A 26,905-nucleotide genomic window follows, 5' to 3' on the forward strand; every position below is an offset into this window, starting at 1 on the left:
CATCACCTGCCCCCCCACCACACACCCAAATCCGTTCTCAATTCCCTCTGACCAAGTCATGAGTCTACTGAGTCATACTCTCCACCTCCAAACTATCCTTGCCTTTAAGAAGCCTTATTAAATCACCACACTGTATGAAGCATTCAATCGTATCAATATCAAGATGTAGACGAGTATCATCTTGTCCTAGGTGGGTCTGCCTCTCTGGTGATGGCTGGAGGTAGGTTTTTTTCTGTAGTTTGCTAAGGCTTAAGGCTTAGCTCAGTGCTCCAGAAAATGGGATAACCCCAGAGGGCTAAACTGTGATCATCTTTTTAAGTTGGTAAATGACCTCTTGTCTATGGAGAGTTGCAGACACGGGGCCTCTCCAGCAGTCATGCGGCCAGCTCACAAGTGGGCAGAGATGGGGGCGGGGTGAGAAGTGGGCTGAGCCTTCCCAGTGGGTCTTCCCAGTGGCCTGACAGACTTCTAAATCAAAGTGGCCCTCACCCCAATAACTCCAGTCACAGAGTAAGTCTCCATCGTCGACTGGAAAGTTGTCCTACTGAACAGAGATTCCATTCCTCAACCACCTTTGAGGCACAGGCTGCAGGTCTGTCTAGACAGCTGGCCAGTGGTGGCACCCACGGAGCAAAGCCCGGCACACGGGGCAGCTGGGGGCAGGGCTCCTCTTTGGGCCCTGGTGAAATCCGATGGCCTTAACTGTGGAATCATTTGCCTTTTGGTAAAAATTCTTTTCAGAATCTAATGAATTAGTTCCTTACATATGGGGCTCATCCTCCGTGGAAGTCAGTTACCTGGGTCTTTAGAGGCTGGAAAAGGAATGCTGTTCACTGTACGGTCAAGCACAGGAGGGTTAACTCATCAAGATTTTCACTGCTTTTATTCAAGGAGGTTTGGAACATGTTTTTATGATCCTCTATAGAAAATATAAGTTAAGAAATTGTCCAAGATGAAAAAAATTAGGAAATAACCCCAACTCATGCCAGTCGGATCTTCAGAAATGTCATCTTGATGCCAGTCTTGCAGAGAGGATGACCTCACGGATGAGCATGTATCCAGGGTCTGAAGAGAGGACTTTCTCCTATACACACACACGCGTGTGACACCCAGACACATGTACCCCAGCGTCTAGGAGTAAAACCTGCTGTTGCTGACTCGCTTCTCTCTCAACCTGCAACAAAACAGATTTCACCATCGTGAGTTAGGCTCAGACATGGGCCATGTGCCGAATAGTATAAACTTCATCCACTCTCTGCAGGGCCTTCGTGGCTGGGTGGTAGAGGGCTGACGGTTGGCCAAGTGGGCTCCTCCTGGCAAGACATGGAACCTCTCTGAATCTGTTTCCTCACTGGGCATTGCACTGGGGTCACTGCTGCTCTGCAGGCTGCAGTGTGGATGAAATGAACATGTGGGTGAGGAGTCTACACGGTTTCCCACTGGAGTCTGCTCTGGCGGTTCAGGGCAGTTCTGTTGAGCAGGATTATCTGGCACACTGCAGGACACTAGGCAGGCGTGGCTGTCCACCCCTCCCCGGCACCTCACATTACTTCTGCAGTACAACCAGAAGCATCCCTTGCGGGTGAGGAAGATGAGGTCTGCCCCAATCCAGAACCACTGGATGGGGGAACCTGACCAGGCTCTTTAGAAGGTAGTGGTCTTGGGACACCTGGGTGGCTCCGTGGTTGAGCATCTGCTTTGGCTCACAGCACGACCCCAGGTCCGGGGATCAAGTCCCACATCAGGCTCCCAGGGGCCCAACATTACTGCCTGCAGGAGCGAGACCTGGGCATTTTTTAAAAAGATTTTATTTATTTATTCATGAGAGACACAGAGAGAGAGGCAGAGACACAGGCAGAGAGAGAAACAGGCTCCATGCAGGGAGCCCGATGCGGGACTCAATCCTGGATCACGCCCTGAGCCAAAGGCAGATGCTCAACCGCTGAGCCACGCAGGTGTCCCTAGAGACCTGGGCATTTGCAGGGGAAGCAGGAGTGGGGAGCAGCCTACCTCCGGTTGCACTTCTCCTGGTACAGCTGGAGCTGGTTCTCGTTGACGTTGAACTCTTTAACGAGGGCATCCCGGTTGGCGTTGCGCAAGTTCTGGTGTGTGTCGTACAGAAAGAGCTGATTGTTGAGCTCTTCCTGCCGCCTTCGCAGCTGGCGACAGGAGGAATAAAGTTCCTCTTCGCTCTCCTGGAGGGGAGAAAAGCACCAGGAGGGGACCGTGTGGGACTCTGTCCCTTCACAGAGTGAGTGAGGGGAGCGGGAGAGTTTTGCAACTGGGATTATCCCCGAAAACACAGGGCCCATTTTAACCAAAGCTAAAACTCAGTTATTTACTCCATTGAAAGCAAGTGATCTGAAAAACTCTTGTTCACAATAAAGGGTGACCTTATGGAGAAACACTGAGATAACTGCATTGCCCACTGATCCTAATGCCTAAATCTGGGTTTTTATTCTCCATCACCTTCTAGTCCTTACCCAAATGCAAAGGGTCTAAGTAGCTATGTGCTTTTAAAGTAGAACACAACAGAGAAGGGGGAGAACAGCCTAGAATGAGGACAGAGAGGGAAGCAGAAGCCAGCGGGTCTTTTGAGACCCTAAAAGGCAAGATGACACACTATGACACGGATGAACCCTGAAAACATGAAGTTAAAGAAGCCAGTTCCAAAACATCACGCACACGGACTCCATTTATATGAAATGTCAAGAACATGTAAATTCCTGGAGATAGAAAAGTAGTGGTTGCTGGGGTGGGGGGTGGACCGAACTAATGAGCAAGAGTTTCTTTTTTGGGGTGATGAAAATGTTCTGAGATTGATCGTGCATTTTAAATGGGTGAATCATACGGTATACAAATTGTATCTCAAAGCTGTTACCCCATCCCTCAAAAACCAAGGTAACCTAGATTACACCCCCCAGAGGTGGCACACAACTTAGTTCTAGCCAGTAATGGTGTCTTTCTCCCTCTGCCACCACTGTGAGCATGTGACCCAAGCCAGGCCAATTCCAAGGGACTTTGGTTGGTGGTCTTGGTAGAAACGAAAATATTTCTTGGGGATCAGTTCAAAGAGCAGTGAATGTTTCTAGCTGCTAGCGGTCCCCTTGCTATCCTGTAGAGAAAGTTGGGAATGAAGTCAAAAGAGAGGGAAATAGAGCCACTGGGTGAGCGCCTGGATCCAGCCATGACTGAAGCTACCTGCCCTTAAACTTTGCAGTTGTCTTACCCAAAATATTCCCTCCACTATGTCAAGAAAAAAAAAATTATCACAATAAGCAGTTGGGATTTCAGCATGGGAGGAAGAGGATGTTTTACTCTACTGATTTTTTAAATTGAAGTACAATATTGAAGTACAAGTATTGTTGACCTACAATATTAATTTCAGTTGTACAACATAGTGACTTGACAATTATATACATTAGGAAATGGTTACTGCAATAAGTGTAGTTCCCATCTGTTACCATATAAAGTTATTAAAATATTGAATACATTCCCTATGCTGTACTTTTCATTCCCATGACTTATAACTCGAAGTGTGTTCCTCTTAATCCCCTTCATATGTTTTGTCCATCCTCCCACCCATCCCCTCTCTGGCAACCACCAGTTCTCTGTATTTGAGTCTATTTCTGTTTTGTTCATTTGTTTTGGTTTTTAGATCCAACATCTAAGTGAAATCCTATAGCATTTGTCCTTCTCTTATTTCATGTAACATAATACCTTCTAGGTCCATCCATGTTGCTGCAAATGGCAAGATTTCATTCTTTTTTATGGCTGAGGTACATTCCATTGTGTATGTACCACATTTTCTTTATCCATTCCTCTATCAGTAGACACAGGGTGCTTCTATATCTTGGCTACTGTAAATACTACTACAATAATAAACAGAGGGGTGCACTTATCTTTTTGAATTAGTATTTTCATTTTCTGTGGGTAGATTACTAGAATTACTGGATTGTATGGTATTTCTAGTTTTAATTTTCTGAGGAACCTCCATATTGTTTCCACAGTGGCTGCACCAATTTACATTCCTACCAAACCTGTACCCCGATGTTTCTAGCAATGTCCACAATAGCCAAACTGTGGAAGGAGCCTCGGTGTCCATCGAAAGATGAATGGATAAAGCAGATGTGGTCTATGTATACAATGGAATATTACTCAGCCATTAGAAGTGACAAATACCCACCATTTGCTTCAACGTGGATGGAACTGGAGGGTATTATGCTGAGTGAAATAAGTCAGTCGGAGAAGGACAAACATATGTTCTCATTCATTTGGGGAATCTAAGGGAAGGGAGAAGAAATGTGTGGGAAATATCAGAAAGGGATAGAATATAAAGACTCCTAACTCTGAGAAACGAACTGGGGGGGGGGGGGGGGTGGAAGGGGAGGAGGGTGGGGGGTGGGGGTGAATGGGTGACGGGAACTGAGGGGGGCACTTGACGGGATGAGCACTGGGTGTTATTCTGTATGTTGGTAAACTGAACACCAATAAAAAATAAATTTATTATAAAAAAGAAAAACACTGAATGAGGTTTTCTTTTTCTCTTGCTAACATGTGCTATTTTTTGCTTTTTGATACTAGTCATTCTGACAGGTGTGAGGCTGGTATCATTGTGGTTTTGATTTGCATTTCCCTGATTAGTGAGTTTGGGCATCTTGTCACATGTCTGTCGGCCATCTGTATGTCTTCTTTGGAAAAATGTTCAGGTCCTCTGACCATTTTTTGATCAGATTGGTTTCTTTTCTGGTGTTGAGTTGCATGAATTCGGTAGGTTACCTTTTCATTTTGTGGATGACTTCCTTTGCTGTGCATAAAGCTTTTTAGTTTGACGTAATCCCACTTGCTTATTTTTGCTTTTGACAGATGCAGAAATATATTATTAAGGCCAATGTTCAAAGGGTTTACTGCCTGTGTTTCCTTTTAGGAGTTCTGTGGTTTCCGTTCTTACATTTAGGTCTTTAATTCATTTTGGGTTTATTCTCGTGTGTGGAACAAGAAGTAGTTCAGTTTCATTCTTTTCCATGTAGTGTCCGGTTTTCCCAACAGCGTTTATTGAAGAGACAGTCTTTTCCCCATTGTATGCTACTGCCTACTTTGTCATAGATTCATTGACCACATAGGTGTGGGTTTATTTCTGCAAACCATTCTGTTCCACTGATCTATGTGACTATTTTTGTGCCAGTACCACACTGTTTTGACTACTACAGTTTTGTAGTATATCTTGAAATTTGGAATTGTTTCAGCTTTGCTCTTTCTCAAGGTTGCTTTCTCAGAGAAAAGGAATTGCTCAAAGGCTTTTCCTCTGTGATTCTATACAAGTTTAGGACTATTTTACTTTTGTGAAAAATGCTCTTGGGATTTTGATAGGGATTGCACTGAATCATAGATCACCGTGGGTAGTATGGACATTTTAACAATATTCTTCCCATCTGTGAGTATGGTATAACTTTTCACCTAATTGTGTCATCTTCAGTTTCTTTCAACAGTGTCTTTGGATTTTCAGAGTACAAGTCTTTCACCTCCTTGATGAAATTTTCTAGTTATTTTATTCTTTATGATGCAATTGTAAATGGGATGTTTTCTTAATTTCTGTTTCTGCTAATTTGTTATTAGTGTGCAGAAACATGACAGATTTCTGTATACTAATTTTGTATCCTGTAACTTAATTCATTTATTACTTATAATGGCTTTTTTTTTTTGGTGGAATTTTTAGGATTTTTCTATATATAGTATGTTATCTGCAAAGTTTTACTTCTTCCTTATCAATCTGGGTTCCTTTTATTGTCATGTCTCATGGCTGTGGCTGGGACTTCCAGTACTATGTTGAATAAGACTGGACACCCTTGTCTCATTCTTGATCTTCGAGGAAAAGCTTTTAGCTTTTCACTGTTGAGTCGGATGCTAGCTCTGTGTTTGTCATATATGACCTCTACTATTTTGAGGTATGTTCTGTCTACACTCACTTTGACAGTTTTTATTATAAATGGATGTTGAATTTTAACAAATATTTTTCCTGAACCTATTGATGATTTTTAGCTTTCATTTTAGTAATGTGATACATACTCTGATTTGTGGATAATGAATCATTCTTGCATCCCTGAAGTAAATCCCCTTGATGGTGGTGAATGGTGCTTTTAATTTATTGTTGTTTTTACTTTGCTAATATGTTGAGGATTTTTACATCTATGTTTATCAGGGATATTGATGTGTAATTTTCTTTTTTTCCTTTTTTTAACTGTATGTCTGATTCTGGTATCAGGATAATGCTGGCCTCACAGAATGTATTTTGAAGCATTACTTCCTCTTCTGTTTTTTGGAATAATTTGAGAAGGACAAGTTACTGACTCTTCTTCTTTAAATGCTTGATAGAATTCACCTGTGAAGCCCTCTGGTCCTGAACTTTTGTTTGTCGTGAGTTTTTTGATCATTGGTTCAATTTCTTACTCAATTTTGGAAGACTGTAGGTTTCTAGGAATCTATCCATTTCTTCTAGGTTGTCCAACTTGTTGCTGTATAATTTTTGGTAGTAGTGTTTTATAATTCTTTATATCTCTGGTGTCAGCACTTATGCCCGGGTGGGGTGAATGGTGCCAGCAAAGTTGATGGAGAGGGTCAGAACCGCCTGCCCCCAGCATCCTGCCAGCAAGCAGGATGTACAGAAAACTCCTACAGATCCCTGACCCTCCAGCACATGCCCTAAAATTAATAACTCCTTCAGGTGTCATCCAGGTGCTTTCAAACTGCTGCCTCTGTGCTGGGCCTCAGATGGAGTGATACAGCACCATGGCCCTTTGAGTATGAAGTCTGTTTCCTGCAGCCCAGTGGCTCTCCTGGAGTTCAGCAGCACTGGAATTCTGGAATTCAAAGCCAGATTTAGGGCTCGTCTTCGTAGTGAAGGTCCCCCGGGTTCGGAGTTCCTATGTGGGACTTGATTCCCTTGCTCCGTGGGGAGCACCTCTGTGCCCGTGATATTCCTCCTGTGTACGGGTCACTGCACTGGGGGCTGGTTCCCTTGCTTCTGCCCCTCTGGCCCTTCTTGCTCTGGCTTTTTCTTAGGTCCTTAGCTGTGGACAATCTGCTCTGCCAGTCTTCAGGTCATTTTCAGAGTGTGTTTTATTATATGTAGTTGTTGTCTGTGTGTATCCGTGGGAGGAGATAAGCTCGGGATCCTCCTACTCTGCCATCTTTTTTTTTAAATTAAGATTTTATTTATTTATTTATTTGAGAGGGAGAGGGGGAGCGAGAAAGAGCACACAAGCAGGGGGAGCAGCAGACGGAGAGGGAGAAGCAGGCTCCCCACTGAACAGAGAGCCCGGCTTGGGGCTCCATCCCAGGGGCTGGGATGACGACCTGAGCCCAAGGAAGATGCTTAACTGACTGGGCCACCCAGGCACCCCTACTCCACCATCTTCTGACTTATGTAAAAGATGGCTACTCCAGAGATCCGTCTGTTGGCTGCTACTGCTGATGAAGTAGTTCAAGTGACAGACTCCAGCACTACAAAACTGTGCATCAGTATTCATGAATGGGTTGCTCCTGTCATTTATTTTTATAAAAAATGGTCTCAGACCACACCTTGCTCTGCAAATTTCCCCTCCACCTTAACAACTTAACAACACATCATGGACATCCCCCAGGATAACAGAACTCTGACCTTGGAGAGTGGGGAGAGCGATGGAGAAGATTATTCTGGCCACTTGCAAAGGTGCTGAGGGAGAAAAAGAAGACAGTCTTTGCACAGGGAGTGGAGGTAAGACAGACAGTCCTCATGACTATTCAGCATGGAGTGAGGCACTGGGAAAAGTCAGTAATGACTCTACTTAAATTTATGCTTTCACCCCAAGGAGACCAGCTTCCCTTCCTATTAAAAATAAAGCAGAACAGAAACTGCATTCAAATCTTAATCCTGTACTACAAATGATCTCTCTTCACCTTCTCTCTACCCAGAATAAAACAACTTCTGTTGCTTTCATTTATAATGACTTTTGTTCAGGTTAAGTTCAAAATTCAAATGCTTCTACCCTTGCAGACCTTTATCTCATTTTCCAAATCCCAAAGCGTTTATAGCTATGTTCCGTAATTCAGTCCTCAGTATTCCACAACGAACATTCAGGAAAGAACACAAAACATACAGTTTAATGAATAACTATAAACAGCTGTGGTGATGCCAAAGGAAGAAAGAGAAGGTTGTTTGCCTTGTGCATCCTTCCTAATCAAGACTCCCTCATTCCCTCTTAGAATTTTAGAATCATCATTGCCTGGTTTTCTTTCAAATATGAGTTTTCACACAAAAATTTAGTTTTTTCCAAGTCGACAGTTATTTGTTATTGAAGAGTTTACGGATTTCATTGGTCACCATTGCTTCTTGCCATTTTAGTCTTTCTTGCATAAGTAAGGATTTTGGTAGTTCTTCTTAGCACCAAATTATCTATCTCTGTAGGCGTGAAAACTATCTTCATTTTGCCCTCACTCTTGAATGGCAATTATTAGGATACAGAATGCCTAGATTTCCAGCTGTGTGTCTTAAGTGTTTTGAAGCTGTCTGTTAGTCTTCAGGCTGCGGTTGCTATAGATGGGAGTGTTGGTGATCCACAGTCCTTCATAGAATCCTTTAGAGGTAATCTTCATTTTTATAATTTTCTCTTTATTCTGATATTTGGCCAATTCAGTGGAATGTAGCTTTATGTGCATCTATACTTAATACTGCTGCTATTTAAAGCTGGAGAGCATGTGCCTCTTCAATGCCAGGAGATTTTTCAGCCATCATCATTTCAAATACTTTATGCTGGAGCTTTGCATTCTGTACCTGGTTCTTTTTCTTTTCCCCTACCCTTTTCATATTTTTATCTAGTCTTGCAGTTTCAAAGCAAATTCCCCAACACAATCTTCACATTTACAGATTCTTTCCTTAGCTATATCCAGCCCAAAATTTCCTACTTACTAAGTTTTAAAAAAGACTGGTTAATATTTTTCTTTTCTTTCTTTCTTTCTTTTTTTTTTGGGGGGGGGGCGGTTTAAGATTTTTCAAACTGTATTTCCAGAATTTCTAATTGGCCCTCTCATTCCTCCATGATCTTAATTAATAGTAAAAAGGGTGGTTCTTTTTTAAATGCCTGTACTTACTGAATTCTTTTTATTTAAAAAAAAGTATTTCAAATTATTTTTAGATTCCCTGGGTTAATCCTCTTGCCTTTTTACATTTGTTAGCTATACTTTCCTCAAGCATTTTATTTTATTTTTTTTTTAATTTTATTTTTTAAAGATTTTATTTACTGAGAGAGACAGACAGACAGACAGACAGCAGGAACAAGGTCAGGGAGAAGCAGACTCCCTGCTCAGGAGGGAGCCAGATGCAGGGCTCAATCTCAGGACCCTGAGATCATGACTGGAGCTGAAGGCAGACGGCTAACCAACTAAGCCACCCAGGTGCCCCTCGTCAAGGATTTTAAAATTTTAAAATGCAAGCTCATCTTGAATGCGGTTTCTTTCCTCTCTGAATCTATATATTGGTATCTGGTTTTGTTAATTTTTTTTTCTTTTTTTACTTACTTATTTAAGTAATCTCCACACCCAATGTGAGGCTCAAACTCAGGACTCTGAGATCAAGAATCGCGTGCCCTTCCAACTGAGCCAGTTGGGTGCCCCGTGCTTTTCTGAATGTTCTAAATGGAGGACTCCCGGGGCAAGGCCAGCAAAGGGTTAAGGCTAAGATGATTGCTCAGAGCTCTAGGTTCTTAAGAATATTATATATCCTGGCTTCAGAGCTGTGTCCGCTTTTATCCTAATCTGTTCAGCAAGCAGCTGATCACTGGCCTGAGTCCTGGGCCTGTGCCATTTCCTTTTTTCTGATGAGTGTTTCAGGAGAGGAAGGCTACCTCGCTCTGGATCATCCTCCTTTCATATGGCCTTCAGACTTCATTTCATTAGCACCCCAAAAACGATAGGGAAGAAATGAATTAAATATCCACACACAAGGAGTGGTAAAAAGAACAAGTCTAAGTGAAGCAGACTGAGTCAGCAAAGGTAAACCTAGAAATGGCAGGAAATTGCGAAATAAAAACCAAGATGGTAATGAAAAGAATGAATATGTATTTGTATTCATTAGAAGGCTCTTATATCTCCAATTTTTATTTCAGAGACATACATGTATATTTCCTACTATAGAAAATTATCCCCTAAGAAAAAAAAATGGAAGAGACTCATTTCATCTTAGAAGAAAATGAGAAAGCTCTTATGACTGGCCCAAAAAGTTTCCCAAATGAGGTCTTGAACATCTGTTAGGTATAGTTAGTAAATACTCCAGTTCTATTCAAAATGTGCCACAGTTCTGAGAGAGAAACCCAACAAAACCTGACCGAAAACTACAGACTCTCAGGGCAAAAACCCTAAATAAAATATTAATGCATATATCCTAGAAGCACATTAAACAGTGTAATCCTACTGTATTTAGCTAAGATATTCTTTTCCTGCTCTCTTAAGATGACTATTTCACACCTCCCTCTCAGACCTTCCTGGTTTCAGCTAATGGCCTTGCTTCTTGTTTCACATTGAACAGAGGAGGGAATTATATGGGAAATCTGCCCATTCTGGGCCTGTGTGCCACCTTTCTTTCCTGCTGGCCCCAGGGTCCCCTCTCCTGTACCATCATCCCCTTCCCAGTAAATCGCTTGCATCAGCAGCAAACACCCAGCCCACACCCAGCTACTACTGGCCCATTTTTCTCATCACCATAATAGCAAATGTCCTTGAATGTCCTATGCTCCCCATCAATGCATCATCTCCTTCTATTTAGGTTTTAATTTTTAATTTCGGTTTTTGTTAATTATATATGCACAAAATTGAAAGTCAGGAAGTATTAGAAGGATTATTAGCCAAAAAAAAAAAAAAAATACCCCAGCCTTCTCCTTGTTCACCATCCCCCCAGTCCTCATAATCCTGGTTTCTCAAAATTGGGAGTGTCTTTTGATTAGAGTTCTCAAAAGAATAACAACAACAAAACTTAAAATGCAAGTTCTTGGTTTTTCCATTTCTGGGGATTATCTTTAGGGAGAAAGGTCTGGCTGTTCTCCCTAATTCTCTCATCTTCCCCTATGATTATCACCATTTTGAGTATATCAATTTGTTTATGTTGTGATTTTATTATTCTCACTTAGAACCCTTGTATCGTCTGTTGTAAGCCTTTGTTTTAGATCGATCTATGTATTTTTAAAATTTAGAGTCCTTAAAGTCTTAAAGAATATCTTCATTAATAAACTGCACCTGGCCTGTGACAAGTTCTTTATGGAGTTCTGTATCTTTGGGTGGGTTTTTTGTTTTTCCCTTTTTTCAAAAACAATGCTGATGCTTTAATTTTTTTATGATAAAATTTTAAACTTACAGAAAAGTTACAACATTAGTACAGAGAGCTCTTCTATTCCCTACATCATCCTCACTCCCCAAGGTTAATATCCTGCACAATCATAGTGCAATTATCTAAACTAAGAAGTTTACATGTTCTACTTAGTTTTCCCACGAGTGTCCTTGTTCTGTGCCAAGATCCCACATTGCCTGGAGTTGCTGTGTCTCCTTAGAGTCTTCCAATCTGTGACACTTCCTCCAACTTCTGACCTTTTATGACCTTCACACTTTTATAGAATTTAGCCAGTAATTCAGTACTATGTCCTACTATTTGGGTTTGGTGTTTTCCCAGGATTTGTTTGGCATTACGCAGCTTTGGCAAGAATGTCATAGAAGTGGTGTTGCCTTCTCAGGAGGTACATGATGTCAACACATCTTATTACCGATGGTAACACTGATTTCCAATTCATTTCTTGAAGGAGGATACTTTGAGACTATGCAGACATCCTATGTCTCCTGAAACCTTCATTATAAATGAAAGTTTAGCATCCATTATTAGATCATACCTGTAGCAGTTATTAATGTGGTGTTGGAATGGTGATTATCTATTTCTCATTCCTTTATACATTTATTATCTGGAATTCTTCTATAAAGAAGAGCTATGTCAAAAAAAAAAAAAAGAGCTATGTCTTCCAATGCAAACATGCATTTATTTCTGTATTTATCTGTAAGACTGTATATATATCAGTGTGTGTGTGATTCAAAGTGATTTTATATTGATATCTCTGATTCCCAAACATTAATTTCTGGAAGGGTTAGTATATATTTCTACTGATTCAGGTGGTGGTTATAAGCTATATTCCTTTCTTAAAAGATTTTATTTTTAATCTCTACACCCAACATCCAGCTTGAATTCACCACCCTGAAATCAAGAGCTGCAATGCTCTACTGACTGAGCCAGCCAGGCGCCCCAATGAGCTGTATGCCTTTCTTATTTAAATTTCACTAATGTGTTGTTAGAGTTTTTATCAATATCATGAGTGACATTTCCTCTGTCTCTGCCTCCCACCCTACATTTACAATTGTTGTTTCTAGAACTAAGTGGTTAGATAATAAATACAAATAATAAAGATAATAAAGACAAATAAAAATCAGTCTCCTTAAAACTGGAGTCTTTAAATAAATAGCCCTATTTGTGAATGGAGATAATTACTATTAACTGTGGTAAAGAGATGCAATTATTTCATTTGACTGGTTACATTTGTGGCATTTAGTGATTTATGTGTTGCCACTCAAACTGTTGCCAAACCATCCTTGCATTATTGGAGTAACTACTCACTTGTAATATATTGTTCTAGAAAATAGATGGAAATGACTTTTTTTTTAAGAATTATCTAAAAAAAAAAAAAGAATTATCTAAGACTCTATGAGGGGAAGAAGAGGTAGAGGTGCACTTTTCACTCATATGTGGATTATAAGAAATAGTGGAAAGGACCATAAGGGAAGGGGGGAAACTGATTGGGGAAAGATCAGAAAGGAAGACAAACCATGAGAGACTCCTGACTCTGGAAAACAAAGGATTGCAGAAGGAGAGGTGGGTGAGGGGATGGGGTAACTGAGTGATGGGCATTAAGAAGGGCACGTGGTATGATGAACACTGGGTGTGTATATATATATTGGCAAATTGAATTTAAATAAAAAAGTGAAAAAAATGGATACAATTCTATAGCTTCAAGACATTAATGGAGCATTTCCATTTTTCTATTGACCTCAATGGATTAACATTAGAATTACGTTCTTTAAATCTAGGTAGAACTTACTGAACTTACGTTCAGAACTTTACCTCTCAGCTCAGAACTTACTGAACTTACTTAAAGAACTTACGTTCTTTAAATCTAGGTAGAACTTAGCTATAAAACATCCAGACCTGGGCAGCCCAGGTGGCTCAGCGGTTTAGTGCTGCCTTCAGTCCAGGACCTGATGCTGGAGACCTGGGATCAAGTCCCACGTCAGGCTCCCTGCATGGAGCCTGCTTTTCCCTCTGCCTGTGTCTCTGCCTCTCTCTCTCTCTCTCTCTCTCTCTCTCTGGGTTTCTCATGAATAAATAAATAAAATATTTTTAAAAAATCCAGATCTGGGGCACCTGGGTCGCTCAGTGGTTGAGCGTCTGCCCTTGGCTCAGGTCATGATCCCAGGGTCCTCGAATCAAGCCCCTCATGAAGATCCCCACAGGGAGCCTGGTTCTCCCTCTGCCTATGTCTCTGCCTCTCTCTGTGTGTCTCTGATGAACAAATAAAATCTTTCAAAAAAAAAAAAAAACCATCCAGATCTAATACCTGTTTTACCTGATAGGTGTTGTAGTGATATAGGATTTGTGAGTTCTCTGCTGTTTTTTAAAAACAATTTTCACCCATGTACATTCTTCAAGGCAATCACTCATTTGCCCTAGTTTATAAATGTATCTTATTTTAGGGTTCACTCTCCTTCTCAATGTTCACTCTTGTTTCTGCTCTTTCTTTCATTAAGCAGACAAAAAGTTTATTTAATGGATCTTAATGCATCAGCATTTGTTTTTTCTTCTGCGTTTTATATTTTATTCAGTTGGCTTTATTTTGTTCCTATTTTACCAGTGTTCAAAAAACTATGATGAACAGTTAGTGCAAGTGTTTTTCAGTCTTCTCTGGTTTTAAGGGAAGCACTTTCCTCTTCTAAATATAGTTAATGGCATAAATATTTTACTGCTGTTTGGGTAATTGTTTTCATTTGTTTTATCTAGGAATTTCTTTTCTAAAAGCGAACATTTGGGCTTTCTAAAAAACATTTTATTTCTTTGAGAGGGGGGTGGGGAGGAGGAGAGGGAGAGGGAGGGAGAGAGAGAGGGAGAGGGAGAGAGAGTGAGCAAGCAAGCACAAGCAGGGGGAGGGTCAGAGGGAGAAGCAGACTCCTGGCTGAGCAGGAAGCCCAACTAGGGATGAGATCCCAGGACTCTGAGATATGACCTGAGCCGAAGGCAGACACTTAGCTGACTGAGCCACCCAGGTGCCCTTTTTGGGCCCTTTTATTATCTTCCAAATCTTACCAACTTATGAAATCCTTCTACTTTAAAATGTATTAAAGTTGTTTTTGCAACCAATCATGCAATCAAGTTTATAAAGATTCTGAGAAACAGAAGGAAACAGTGTATATTATCCACTGGTAGGACACAAAGGCATTTCGCTCTTAAATCAAGCCCGTTACTATTAGCTTGATTATCTGTCCTTGTTGATTTTATTTGTTTTTAGCAAGTAATCTTTTGTTTTATAGATTTAGGTATTATGCTTCATCCTAATTAAACTCCTAGGCCTCTTTCATCCCTTTGTAAACCAAATTATCATTCTGTATGGATTTTAATGATCTTTGATACTTTTGATCTTAGTTCATACTTTGAGATTAATTTTTTCTTCCCAATTTCTTCCATTCTTTGGGGATGGGGATTGTAATCTTTCATTGTTCACAGGATACCCCATGGTTTTAGGCTTACTTCTTGTAAACACTGCAGTTAGATTTTTTTTTTTTTTTTGCTTTTCTGATAGAATTCAGCCCATTCCCTAAATCAAATATGTTCTGTCTCTTCCATTTTGATTACTATCCATTTTTAATTTCTTCTTTTGTTCCTTATTTTTACTTCCAGTCAAGTTTCTGTTAAGCAGACATTTTCTTTTCACCTCAAAGTATCACAATTAGCTCTCCACTTGCAGGATGCTTATTTGCCAACTGAACTCCCAGGCATCCAAGTCAAAAGGTTTTTTTTAGTATATGTGCTGCCGAAGCGAGCACCCAAGTCAAAACTATTTAGGACACCTCTGTTTTACCTCTCAGCTCCAGGGTTTTGCTGATAATTATTTTCAATTCCAGACTAGTGCAAAACTTTTCATAGTGTATTTTTGTTTCAGAGATTCTTCTGCTTAAGATCACAAAATCTTAATCAGACTTATACTATAAAATATAACTGTACTATTTCCCCTTCTTCATCTATCCATCTAGAACATTGTTTCCAGCACTCTCCTGACATTTCTGTAGAGTAGGGTGCTTATCTAAAATCCTGCATGTCCACAAATACATTTCTGTTGCCTTGACATGTGGGTGGCTGGAGACTGAGTTCTTTAGTCTTTCCAGTGCTGAAGAGGACAAGTCTGATGTTAGCTTTGTTTTCTTAGTAGATAACTTAGTATGTCGGCAGGTCTAGCTTTTTATTTATCCTTGGAATTCAGAAGTTTTGCAGGCACACTTCAGATATTCTGGGTTGGCTTTCAGACCATCCAAATAAAGCAAATATCACAACAGATTGAGTCAAAAAATTTTTTTGGTTTCCCACTGCTTAAAAAAGTTAGGTTTACACTATACATAAGTCATCCATTTAGTGTGCAATAACAGTATGTCTAAAAACCAATGCGCATATCTTAATTTAAAAATACTTTGTTGTTGGCGCACCTGGGTGGCTTAGTTGGTTAAGCATCTGCCTTTGGCTCGGGTCATGGTCTCTGGGTCCTGGGATCGAGTCCCACATTGGGCTCCCTGCTCAGTGGGGAGCCTGCTTCTCCCTCTCTTTACCCTCCCCCCTTGCTCATGCATGTGCACTCTCTAACAGATAGTAAAATCTTTAAAACATAAAAATACTTTGTTGTCAAAAAATGATCACCATTATCTGAGGTTTCAGCAAGTCAATCTTTTTGTTGGTGGAGGGTCTTCAATCTTACTATCAGTGTGGTGGCTACTGAAGTTTGGAATAGCTATGGCAATTTTTAAAAATAACAGTAAAGTTTGCCCCATCCACGGACTCCTTTCACTTGAGCATGTAAAGGCCACTATAGGGTTATCAGCTGGCCTAACTGAAGTATACTGTGTGTCAGGGAAAGAGATAAGAGAATGGCAGTCAGAACACACACTACATTTAAGTCTGCTGTCTTATATGGGTGTGGTCCTTGGTGCTCCAAGACAACTAAAACAGTAATATCAAAGAGCCCCATAAGAAAAGTTTTACCAAAAAGTAGCAGAGATAGGGAGTGAGCAAATACTTTTGGAAAAATGGTGCCCACTACCCTTGCTCAACACAGGGTTGCCACAAACTTTCAATCTGTAAAAAATGCAGTACCTACAGAGCCCAGTAAAACAAGGTATGCCTGTACTAGACCACAACTTTTGGAATGTGGTGTGTTTTCTGTTCATCCCTTCCAGGAATCAAGTAAACCCTCTCAAGCAGCAAATAAGAGAAAGTTCCCTCTATTAACTTCCATTAATAGCTCCCCACCCATCTGTTCCACTCTGTTCTTGGGGACACGCTTGCATGTAGGTCCTTTGAATCTGTTCTCTGAGCCCACTTCATGGTGGTATTGCTCTGGATTGTGAGACATTTCTTCCATGTTATATGTTGGGTCACTGATGCAGGTCTCTGCATGTATGTTACATTTTTTAATTCAAGAAATCAGGTTTTTGTTTCAAATTCCAAAAGCCTTTTTCAGTACTCTACTTAGATACCCTTGAAAGTTTTTATGATCTATATGTTAGGGTTCTTCTTTGGATGCTTCCAATGGCTCAACTTCAATTGCCGGCCACTTATACCAGGAGTCCATCTGGGTCTATCTTCCTCTTACTGCCGTGTGCCAGCTTTTTTTTTTCTTTTTCCACTTCATACTCATGGTCACATCAAGTTGTTGGGGCTTTGTGGCAGACACAGAAATTTCTGCTCTTCGAGGTCAAACTGGCAAACGCTAGCTGCTGAGGCATAAGGAGGGTCTTCCCAACTGTAAGGCAATCTTCACCATCTTCCAAAACCAGGACCAGCTCAGCCTCAGGGTATGGCTCCCCATCCTGGGTCTTAGAGCATGGGCTACCTAGCCCTTCTGCAGAGGGATTCACACATGTCTTCCGGCCGAGCCCTCACTGGGAACCACAGCATTCTGGTCTTTCCACTCCTTAGCTCCCACCCAGTACCATCTGCTTGTAGGATCAGTACTCACAAGATCCCAGGTACTGTCAGCTTTGCCCATTGATGATTAGGATAAATATTCATGTTTTCATACTTTCTCCTGTCCCATTCTTCTGAATCTCACAAATTTAAATCATTTGAGTGGAAACCCTTTTCAATTAACAGCAAGGCTGGATAAAATACATCAACTTAAACTACTTTCAGAGAATAATTCAATATGCTTTCAAAAAGATGTAGGATTTTTTTCTTTCTTCCTTTCTGATCTAGTATTCCATTACTGAATATCAAGCCCTAGGAAATAATTTTTAATCAAAAAAGGTTATATGAAGACCTTCATTATTTATAAAATTTAAAAAGTACAAACACCCTAATTGTCCATCACCTAGAGAATGGCTGAGTGAAGGAACGAGGGACCCTTATCTGATGAAACAGGCATTGATGGCTTTGAAAATCCTAACATAGAAAAATGCTTCAAGTCATCTGTGATGCAGATAAAGGGCACATGTGCATGCATATTCTATGAAAGGAAATAGGCCAAAATGCTAACCGTGGCTATAAGCAGGTAGCTTATAGGGATTTTTTTTTTCAACCCCCTCCCTTCCTTCGTTTTACAACTTGTCAAGAGTAGGAGGTAATAAAATAGTGTTGAAAGGATTTTTTTTTTTTTGGTACACCCTATATACAGCTAACAGAGCAGAGGACTGAGCATTGATAAAGCAATTGTGATGTATCAATGGCTTCTTCAGAAGCAGCTTGAAGTGCTCATTGAGAGTTTTCTAGAGCCTGAAGTTCCAACCAGCCCTTACTGGATCAATCCCTGGCTCAGTGTTTTGTGAGGCTATTTACCAGAGTCTCTCCCTAGCATGACAGGAGATACAGTAGTAAATAAAACAAGGTTTGACTTTGGGCAAGGAGAAAGCCGGGGTCTAGCCCACCCCCCAGCTCAGCCCCCCTAGAGACTCCTTGTCACACCAAATGGCACCTGTGAATGCCTGAGAACCAGGTGACAGATGTGGAATGAAAGCTTAAAAAACCATCAGCTGAAATGAGATTTGCACATAACTCAGACACCTTTCCTGCCAAAACTCCTTCAGAGTGCAGATCTGGGCAAGTTAACACTCCCCTGGCACCCCAAGCCCTGCCCCCACTCCTTGCCATGCTCTACCGTGAGGTCCCAAATAGCACCCGTACAGGAAGCTTCCCTGCATGGAGTCAAATTGAGATAAATATATTTTCTTTTAAATATACTAAGAAGTTTCTCTGCTGCTGGTATTGCCAAGTTATTTCTAATGTTTCCAAGTTGTTTACAACAGCTTTGCAGAGCAATGTCTAGACCAATAGGGTCCTACCACCATCTCAAACCAAGTTTATCACATCATTTTTCCAGGAATGTCTGCAGATGGCCTTTATGTACACAGACAGGATGGGGCTGGTTCCCCTTCCCCCAGCAACAGAATCACAGATCCTTGACTAAGCCAGGGGTCTTCGAGCTTACTGATTCCAAGTTTTACAGGTTTGCCATCCTGCGAAATAAACTGCTCAGTCGGTGAAGGGTCTGCCTTCAGCTCTGCTCATGATCCCGGGGTCCTGGGATCAGACTGGTGTTGGGGCTCCCTGCAGGGAGCCTGCTTCTCCCTCTGCCCTGCCTCTCCCCTGCCCTGCTCATGCTGTTCCCTCTCTCAAATAAATAAGATCTTTAAAAAATAAATAAAACTGATTCCATATCTGGGAATCAGTTTCCTAAGAAAATAACTCTGAATTAAAGGAGGAAAATAATAATCACATGAAGAATTTCACGAAAGCGGGGGATCCCTGGGTGGCGCAGCGGGTTGGCGCCTGCCTTTGGCCCAGGGCACAATCCTGGAGACCCGGGATCGAATACCACGTCGGGCTCCCGGTGCATGGAGCCTGCTTCTCCCTCTGCCTGTGTCTCTGCCTCTCTCTCTCTCTCTCTTTCTCTCTGTGACTATCATAAATAAATAAAATAACAAAAAAAAAAAAAAAGAATTTCACGAAAGCCTTATTTGTAAATGGATTTCATGAATGCTCAACTCGGGAGAATAGTGGTCAGTTCGCTCCATGGAAAAACCTGCCCATCATTTAAATGCTAATAAATTAGATTAACAGTATGAAAAGTGTTTATAATTTCGCTTAAAGCAATTTTGCCAACCAAGGGACATTGAACAATGTCTGAAGATAGTCTGGTTGTTACACAGGGGGCAGGGATGCTGCTCCACATTCCAAATGCAGGGGACAGCCCCCCGCCCCCGCAAGGGACAATCCGGTCCCAAATATGAAGAATACCAAATTTTTAAAAAGAAACTAGACACATAGATTTGTATTATTTTTCTTACACTTCCATAAAGAAGCACTGGCCTAGAGAGAGAAGGAATCAGACCAAATGCTAACTTTACCTCCTCGTCTCTTCCCAGAAATTATAAAATTCTAATTTGCACAGTCTGGGCTGTGTGTACATGCACGTGTACATTTAACCATTATATAAAATGATGTATTCTGGCCAAGGTCTTTTTAATGGACTTGTTTAAAGGACTCTGTCTTACTAGTGATAAACTGACAAAAGAGCCATGTAATTAAGCCTTGGGCATTCTAAGTAAGGACTTGATTACTAGCTCAGTTGTCCTTTCAGGACCAAACACTGCTATCACAGTAAGAACCACAAAGAGTGATTTTTTTTTTAATCCATAATTACAGGTTCAAGTGAACACTATAAAGTTCATACGGAAACATTTATTTTGACCTAGTCTAAAGCATTGACAAGTAAAATTTGTTTCAAAATGGAAAACTGTGCGTTATGCATCACCTGATCCTTTCAAGACACAATTGTCATCAGGAGCCTATTTTATACCAACACCAGTGATCCCTCGGGCTGTCACTGAGGTTCTCTGGCCCCCCAACTACTGTGTCTTTTATGTGTCCGCTTCCTGCTTTTGCTGCTTTGTCGGTCTCTCCTTAGCTTTGCACCCTCTTCCATTTATGTTTATAAATACTCTGTGAAGTAGAAAACTATCAAGATTGCTAAAACTAAATGTAAGGCAGACAGCTCTGCAGAAAAGCCTAATGTTCTCTCCTCTGAGTCCATGAATTTTTACTGCATGGACTATGGTGACAGCTGTGAAAAGGCATCTCCACCCCTGCCATCTCCCTTCCCTGTTGGATGGTTCTCAGCTTTATTCTGGAAGTTGCCAAATAAGCAACTTCCAAATCCCCGTTTAGTTTTTACAGCCAAAACAAGTTAGAGGCTGTGATTTCTCTGCCCAGAGAACGACCAGGAAGAGAAAAGAAGATGCATTTCCAGGGGCACTGACCAAGCCCACGTCAGCACGCTGGGGCCTAGAACCATGGTTTTTCTAGGTTCTCCAAAGATAAGTGGGGTGACCACACACTCACTCAGCCCATACTAAGTTTTATGGTAGGGAAATGGAAAAATCTTGGGAGAATGAATTGGCCATGTCATGGGATCTTACAAAAACACATGCCAAGTGGGTTTCATTCTATGGGAGAGACTATCAAGAGGATTGTGAAGCTCTGAAATCACTTATCCAGATATCCTCCTACCAACCCGAGACATGAACTATCCCAGCTTGGTGCTGCATTCACTAAGGCCAAGCGCTTCTCACCAACCCTCCCCAAACTGGTTAGTCTAAGAAGAGACCATGCATTTTCAAGGACTTGACAAAACGAAAGGACCATGGTGGTAGGCTCTTCCAGTAGCCGAGAGAATGACAAAAGTAGTGCCCCTCCCTGTGAACATCCTTCCCCAGCATCGGCCATAACAAGACCTGGTGGATGCTCTCAGCCCTTCTGAAGGGACTCTCGAGACCAATGAGGGGAGTGGGGGAGCAAATAGGAAGGGTGAGCTTCTCTAGAAAAGCATTATCTTGCCCAACTCTACTTGCTGCAAGGAAACCATAAGGAACTTCCAAACAGCCTCACCCTTTCCAAATATATGACCTACTCAAGGAATCATACAGCATTCTCTGAGAAGGAAGAAATGCTGGAAGGAAAAACCTAGGACCGCTGAGGAATTCTCCTATGATGTGTCAAGTCTGGCTTGATAATTCCCAATGGGTTTAAGTCCAGACAACTGTACCCAGAGGCCATTTCCACCCCACCAGCAGACACAGCTCTGGAAACCCCAACTGGTGTGTCTTTACTCACCAGGACTGGCTGCATCTCACAGAAAACCAGGAGGGAAGCCAGCTCAATGTCTTCACTGTACCCGTTCTTCAGAGGAACAGATCTGAATCCTGCAGCAGAATGTAAAGACAAGGCAAAGACAGGCCATTAATGTCAGACCTTAGCTTTCCTGGGGGTACCCGGGGATCACATGTCCAGTGCCAGGAGCAGGTAAATCAGTGACCTACGCTGGGGGCTGACTTTCTGGAAACCAGAAGTCCCATCCTGATGGCTAGGGAGAGGGGCTCCAGAATGCAACCCTGAATGACAAGCCCACAAAGAGAAGTGGAGTTAAAAATAGCGGCCGTGTAGACATGAAAATGATTCACTTGAAAAAAATCAAAACCTACAGAACATCACACATTTAGAGGGACTGCAGCTGTGGTTCAATTCCTTAAGGCCAAAAGTCACAATTGACTCCGGAGGCCAAAAGACTCAAAGGAGTAATGCACCCTTGCATCCCCTCCTTTATGTCTGCCTTTACAAAGCACAGGATGGGGGGGGGGGGGTGTTTCATCCTTAAAGATTTCCAATAGGAGGAAATCTTTCCCTTGGCAGTCCATAGCACTATTGATCTTCCTTTGAAAGCCTTTCTCCATTTATAATTAGGACACTCATTTAAGTGTTTCTTATTATTTAGAGGGGAGTGTTCAAGTAGAGGTGATTTTTCCCCTATTAAGTAAGGTTTAAGACAACACATCTCAAAGGCTGGTTAGTTTGCTTGTTTTAATTTAGTCTAAACAAATATGAAGTAAAATTAAAGTCTTGTTCCTACTCATTCAAAATCCCTTCTTCCAGAAGGCATCACTTTTAACAGTATCTTCCCAAGATACAGTCTTAGGTTTCTTTTAAGTCGCTAACGATGGTACCCTAACGCAAGCAGTCCAAACCATATGGAATTTAACGTATCTTGGAGATGATATGACCCCAGTTCCTCTCAAAAGCTTCTTATTTGCATTCTATCTTCTGATTCTCCAGGACAAGCAATGCCTGCCTCAGGGCACTCCCACTGTTTCCTCTGTGTCTTCCACCTCTTGGAGAAACTTTAACAGTATTTATTAGTATGACTAATCCTTCTCTCCCTTCCCACTGCTTAAGGTAAGGAAGTCAATGCACAGATTGCAAGCCTACCCCTCCTCTCTCCTTCTTTCCCCTAATTTGGGTAAGCTGTATTATCATCTCTACAGGATATTGCGTATAAATAATACGGTTGACCCTTGAGCAACACAGGTTTGAACTGTGCGGGTCCACTGTACACACAGACTTTTTCCCCATAAGCATAGTACTGTACAGGTATTTTCTTAACATGTTCTCCAGCTCACTTTATGAAGACGGTATAAAATACAAAGTATGTGCTAACTGTTACAAGGCTTCTTAGTCAACAATAGGCTGTTAGGTTTTGGGGGAGTCAAAAATCACAGGTGGCTTTTTGACTGCTTGAGGGATGGATACCCTCAACCCCCACAATGTTCAAGGGTGAGCTGTATTGTTTTTCATTTTTGTAACCATAACTCTTCCACAAAGGGAGACTTGGCTATAACGTTTCCACACCTACAGCAGAGTGAAGGTAATATTCAGGGAACACTTGTATACTGGCCACCTAGACCCCTACCATTAACCTTATACTACAATTTCTTAATCACATGTACCCAACACTCCATCCAGTATACAGGTGTGTGTATATATATATATTTCAAAAGGAGGTGAAGGCATCTGTACACGTCCCCCTGCATACGTCAGCAGGCATCTCATGAACTGGAGTTCAATACTTGTGGACAGGGCTCTTCCGATTTAAAATTTGTGCATTTTATTGTGTGTCAATTTCAGATGTCCAGTGCTCACCACCTTTTTACTGGACTTCTCTACCAGTGTTTTTTTTTAAAGATTTTATTTATTTATTCATGAGAGACAGAGAGAGAGAGAGGCAGAGACACAGGCAGAGGGAGAAGCAGGCTCCATGCAGGGAGCCTGATGCGGGACTCGATCCCGGGTCTCCAGGATCACACCCCGGGCCAAAGGCAGACGCTCAACTGCTGAGCCACCCAAGCGTCCTTCTACCAGTCTCTTTGTGAGCTAAACTTGGCCTCTCATTTTCTTCACTATGACCTCGGATGGCACATACTCTAACGCATCTGTTCTTTGATTTTACATTTGAGTGATTGGGTATAAAACTCTCAGCCCAGACTTTTCCTTGGAGGATTTTGTGGACGTTGCCTTCCGTGACTTGTAAGGTTTTCTGACCTGTTCTCCTCTTCTAGATGATGTGATTTTTCTTGGTTTTCTGGCTTGTTTTTTGCATGGAGACCTACAGCATTCCTGCAGTCTAGCCTCAGCTCTTCCAGGTTTGATGTCAGGGAAATCTTATTAAAATGCGGATTTGAATTAGGGGCTGGGGTGGGGCTGAGATTCTGCATCTCTAAGAGCTGGTCTGTGGACACTGGAAGAAGTCATCTAGGTACTGATGGACTGTCAGAATGTACTGGACTGCTGAGCGCTCCATGGTACTGGGAAGACTAGCAGGTAGTCCCTGTGCTCCAAGGACATGGCGGTGCCCTTTGGCTGAGAAGTGACACTCAGCAGGTGGCTCCAGATTTGGAGAAGTGAGCTCCATCCCCACATCCCTCCTTTCAGTGGCCAGGCCTCATGTTGTGAGCAGCCTTCATGCATCTTGGGGTTAGAGTGGAGAGGTGTTTCCCAATTTTACCAGAAACAGTTTGCTTCTGTTTTATCCTTGTTGGTTTGGGTTGTGTCACAGACGAAAGGGAAGCAGACAGCTCTTTTGCAGCATGCTTAGTATTTTGGCTTATTTGGAGTACGGGAGGCCTGTGGCGTAGAAAAAAGTGGGGTGTACGGTCACACATTCCTGGGGCTGTAGCCCAGCTCTGGTCCTGCAGGTGTGTGACCTTGAGCAAGGTAATTAATGTCTCTAGGCCCCAAAGTGCTCATGTTTTAAAAAGCAGAGATGATAAAATCTTTCACAGGATTGTTGTAAGGATTAAAGCGTTTAAGGCACAGAACACAATAAATGATGTTTTCCTTCCTTTCTGAGCTCCATCTGCCTTCAAAGCTTAAGTGCATCCCTAATGACAATGGGCAGAGTCTATCTGTGAGTTCAGAAGGTCCCCAATGCCTCATGCACAAGGGGATTGTTCATTTCATCCCTTCTCTGAATATGGATGTGCCTGGCTTTGCTGGAAGTGGCACAGGAGTGAGACAAGGTCCTTACTGACCATGCTCACAGCTGCAGGAAGGCCACATTTTCATCATCTCTGATATCGGCTCTTTGTGTGTTTTTTAAAGATTTTATTTGAGAGAGAGAAAGCATGAGAGAGAGGAAAGGAAGAAGCATGTTCCCTGCATGCAGGGAGCCCAACCAGGGAGACCCTGGGATCAGGACCTGAGCCCAAGGCAGACACTTCACCGACCAAGCCACTGAGGCGCCCCGCTCTTTGTATTTTAAATCTCTCCAAGCTAACTCCTAGCATTTTCTAGATGAATAGACACAATTTGGTGGCTGGTAAGGTAAGGGGAAGGGGAAGGGTTCATCAACTCTGATCTTGCTCTCAGGCATTGGAAGCAACCACAAAACTCCCATCACTTGTCCTTCAAGAGGACACGGTAACCAGATCATGAAAGCAGAGCTGCCTGTCTGCACACGATGAGTCCAGAGGACATGGGTTAAGAACAAACATCGTTACCATAAAAAGAAATCTCTCCTAAGCTTTATTTATTTGGTATTCTAAAAGGGCACATGATGAAACTGCAGCTTCCTTGCTGGGTTTACAGCAGCTGACAGATGGGCAGCCCGGGTGGCTCAGCGGTTTAGCACCGCCTTCAGCCCAGGCCATGATCCTGGAGACCCAGGATCGAGTCCCGCTTTGTGCTCCCTGCATGGAGCCTGCTTCTCCCCCTGCCTGTGTCTCTGCCTCTCTCTCTCTGTCTCTCATGAATAAATAAAATCTTTAAAAAAATAAAGTAGCTGACAGAGTGGACAGGTGAACCAAGGATTAGACTTCAGTGACTTACAGGTGAATACTTAAGAGAAAATTATGAGAACGGCTGTTTCTAAAGTTGTTCATCTACTCCTTTGCTTAGGAATTCGTTTCCTGGGTGATAAGATGAGGTATGGAGCTCCATCCTCTTGCAGTGCCAGCTGAGGAGCTGGCTAATAAACCTACACCTTCCCAGACCCTTCCCAGGGGAAGCCTGGACACAAGCCCAGGGACCTGTAGTCTCTAAACACATGCCCTGTTAGGCAGGTGCTGGAAATGCTCAGACTTATGATATTAAGAAAGGTAGAAACTTAGGGAATATCCGATGTGTTTCAAGTTAAAAAAAAAAAAAAAGGAAACAAGACACAAGGTTTCCACACGACATCAAGAAAAAAAGACTGTATCGGTGTATAATCATGAAAATGAGAGATCGGTTTCTCTTGAAAAATGATCCTTGGGGAACAGTGACCTATGAGGACTCCAGAAGGATCTATGATCTTGTGTGTCATGCCTCAGCAATACTAAGGAAGGGGGAAAAGGGATTCAGCATTGGGTGAAGGTTTGTCAAACGTTACACATAATGCAGCAGGAGAGAAGATGAGGGCAGCCACATTTACAAAGCAGCACTAAGCTCCTGCATCCTGAATCCCTGCCCTGGGGGTATATCTGACTGCATTGTGGGGGATGAGACTTTATTTCTTTTTTTTTTTTTTAAGATTTTATTTATTTGATTAGAGAGGGTGACAAAACATGAGAGATTCCTAACTCTAGGAAATGGACGTGGAAGGGGAGGCGGGTTGGGGGATGGGGCTAACTGGGTGACGGGCACTGAGGAGGGCACTTGATGGGATGAGCACTGGGTGTTATACTATATGTTGGCAAATCGAACTCCAATAAAAAAATACATTAAAAAAAGATTTTATTTGAGAGAAAGCATGAGTGTGTGCCAGAGGGAGAAGGAGACTCCCCACAGAGAATGGAGCCCAACATGGGGCTTGATCCCAGGACCCCAAGATCATGACCTGAGCTGAAGGCAGGTGCTTTACCGACTGAGCTACCCAGGCGCCCTGGTTTCTTTGTTCATAAGATAGCTGGTCATACGTCTCAGTGTGGCGTGGCGGGAGGCTGACACAAAATGGCCCTCCTCGAGGCAGGAAGGGGTTTTGTTCAGCACAGAAGAAAAATCACAACAACTGGAAGAAGTTTATCAACCATTCCAATTTTACAGAATAGGAAGGTGAAGCTCTGATGACGTGGGAAGAGGCAGATCTGAGACTGTGACTCACAGGTGCTCAGGGCCCTGGTCTTCCCACCAGGGCACAGTGCCAGCCAGGCAGAGCAGGAGATGAATCACGAAAGCCCCTAGCCTTTCAAGAGGAGACCAAACTACTGTCAGGCAGACAAGCAACTA

The 26,905-nt window shown here is 42.2% G+C and overlaps 1 protein-coding gene across 6 annotated transcripts in view; it reads right to left on the reverse strand.

The window, feature by feature from the left end:
* Nucleotides 1-866: 866 nt before the first annotated feature.
* Nucleotides 867-26,905, reverse strand: part of PLCG2 (phospholipase C gamma 2) — a 174,614-nt gene continuing 148,575 nt past the window's right edge. For all 6 annotated transcript variants that reach the window (XM_072731458.1, XM_072731455.1, XM_072731457.1 and 3 more), the window contains 3 exons: nt 21,485-21,573; nt 2,011-2,195; nt 867-1,174 (listed from right to left, as the gene is read on the reverse strand). In XM_072731458.1, the coding sequence (XP_072587559.1) occupies nt 1,132-1,174; nt 2,011-2,195; nt 21,485-21,573 (317 nt within the window). In that variant the 3' untranslated portion in view covers nt 867-1,131. The remainder of the gene's footprint in view (nt 1,175-2,010; nt 2,196-21,484; nt 21,574-26,905) is intronic.

The sequence above is a fragment of the Vulpes vulpes genome, chromosome 12, assembly GCF_048418805.1.
Source record: "Vulpes vulpes isolate BD-2025 chromosome 12, VulVul3, whole genome shotgun sequence".
Taxonomy (NCBI): Eukaryota; Metazoa; Chordata; class Mammalia; order Carnivora; family Canidae; genus Vulpes; species Vulpes vulpes.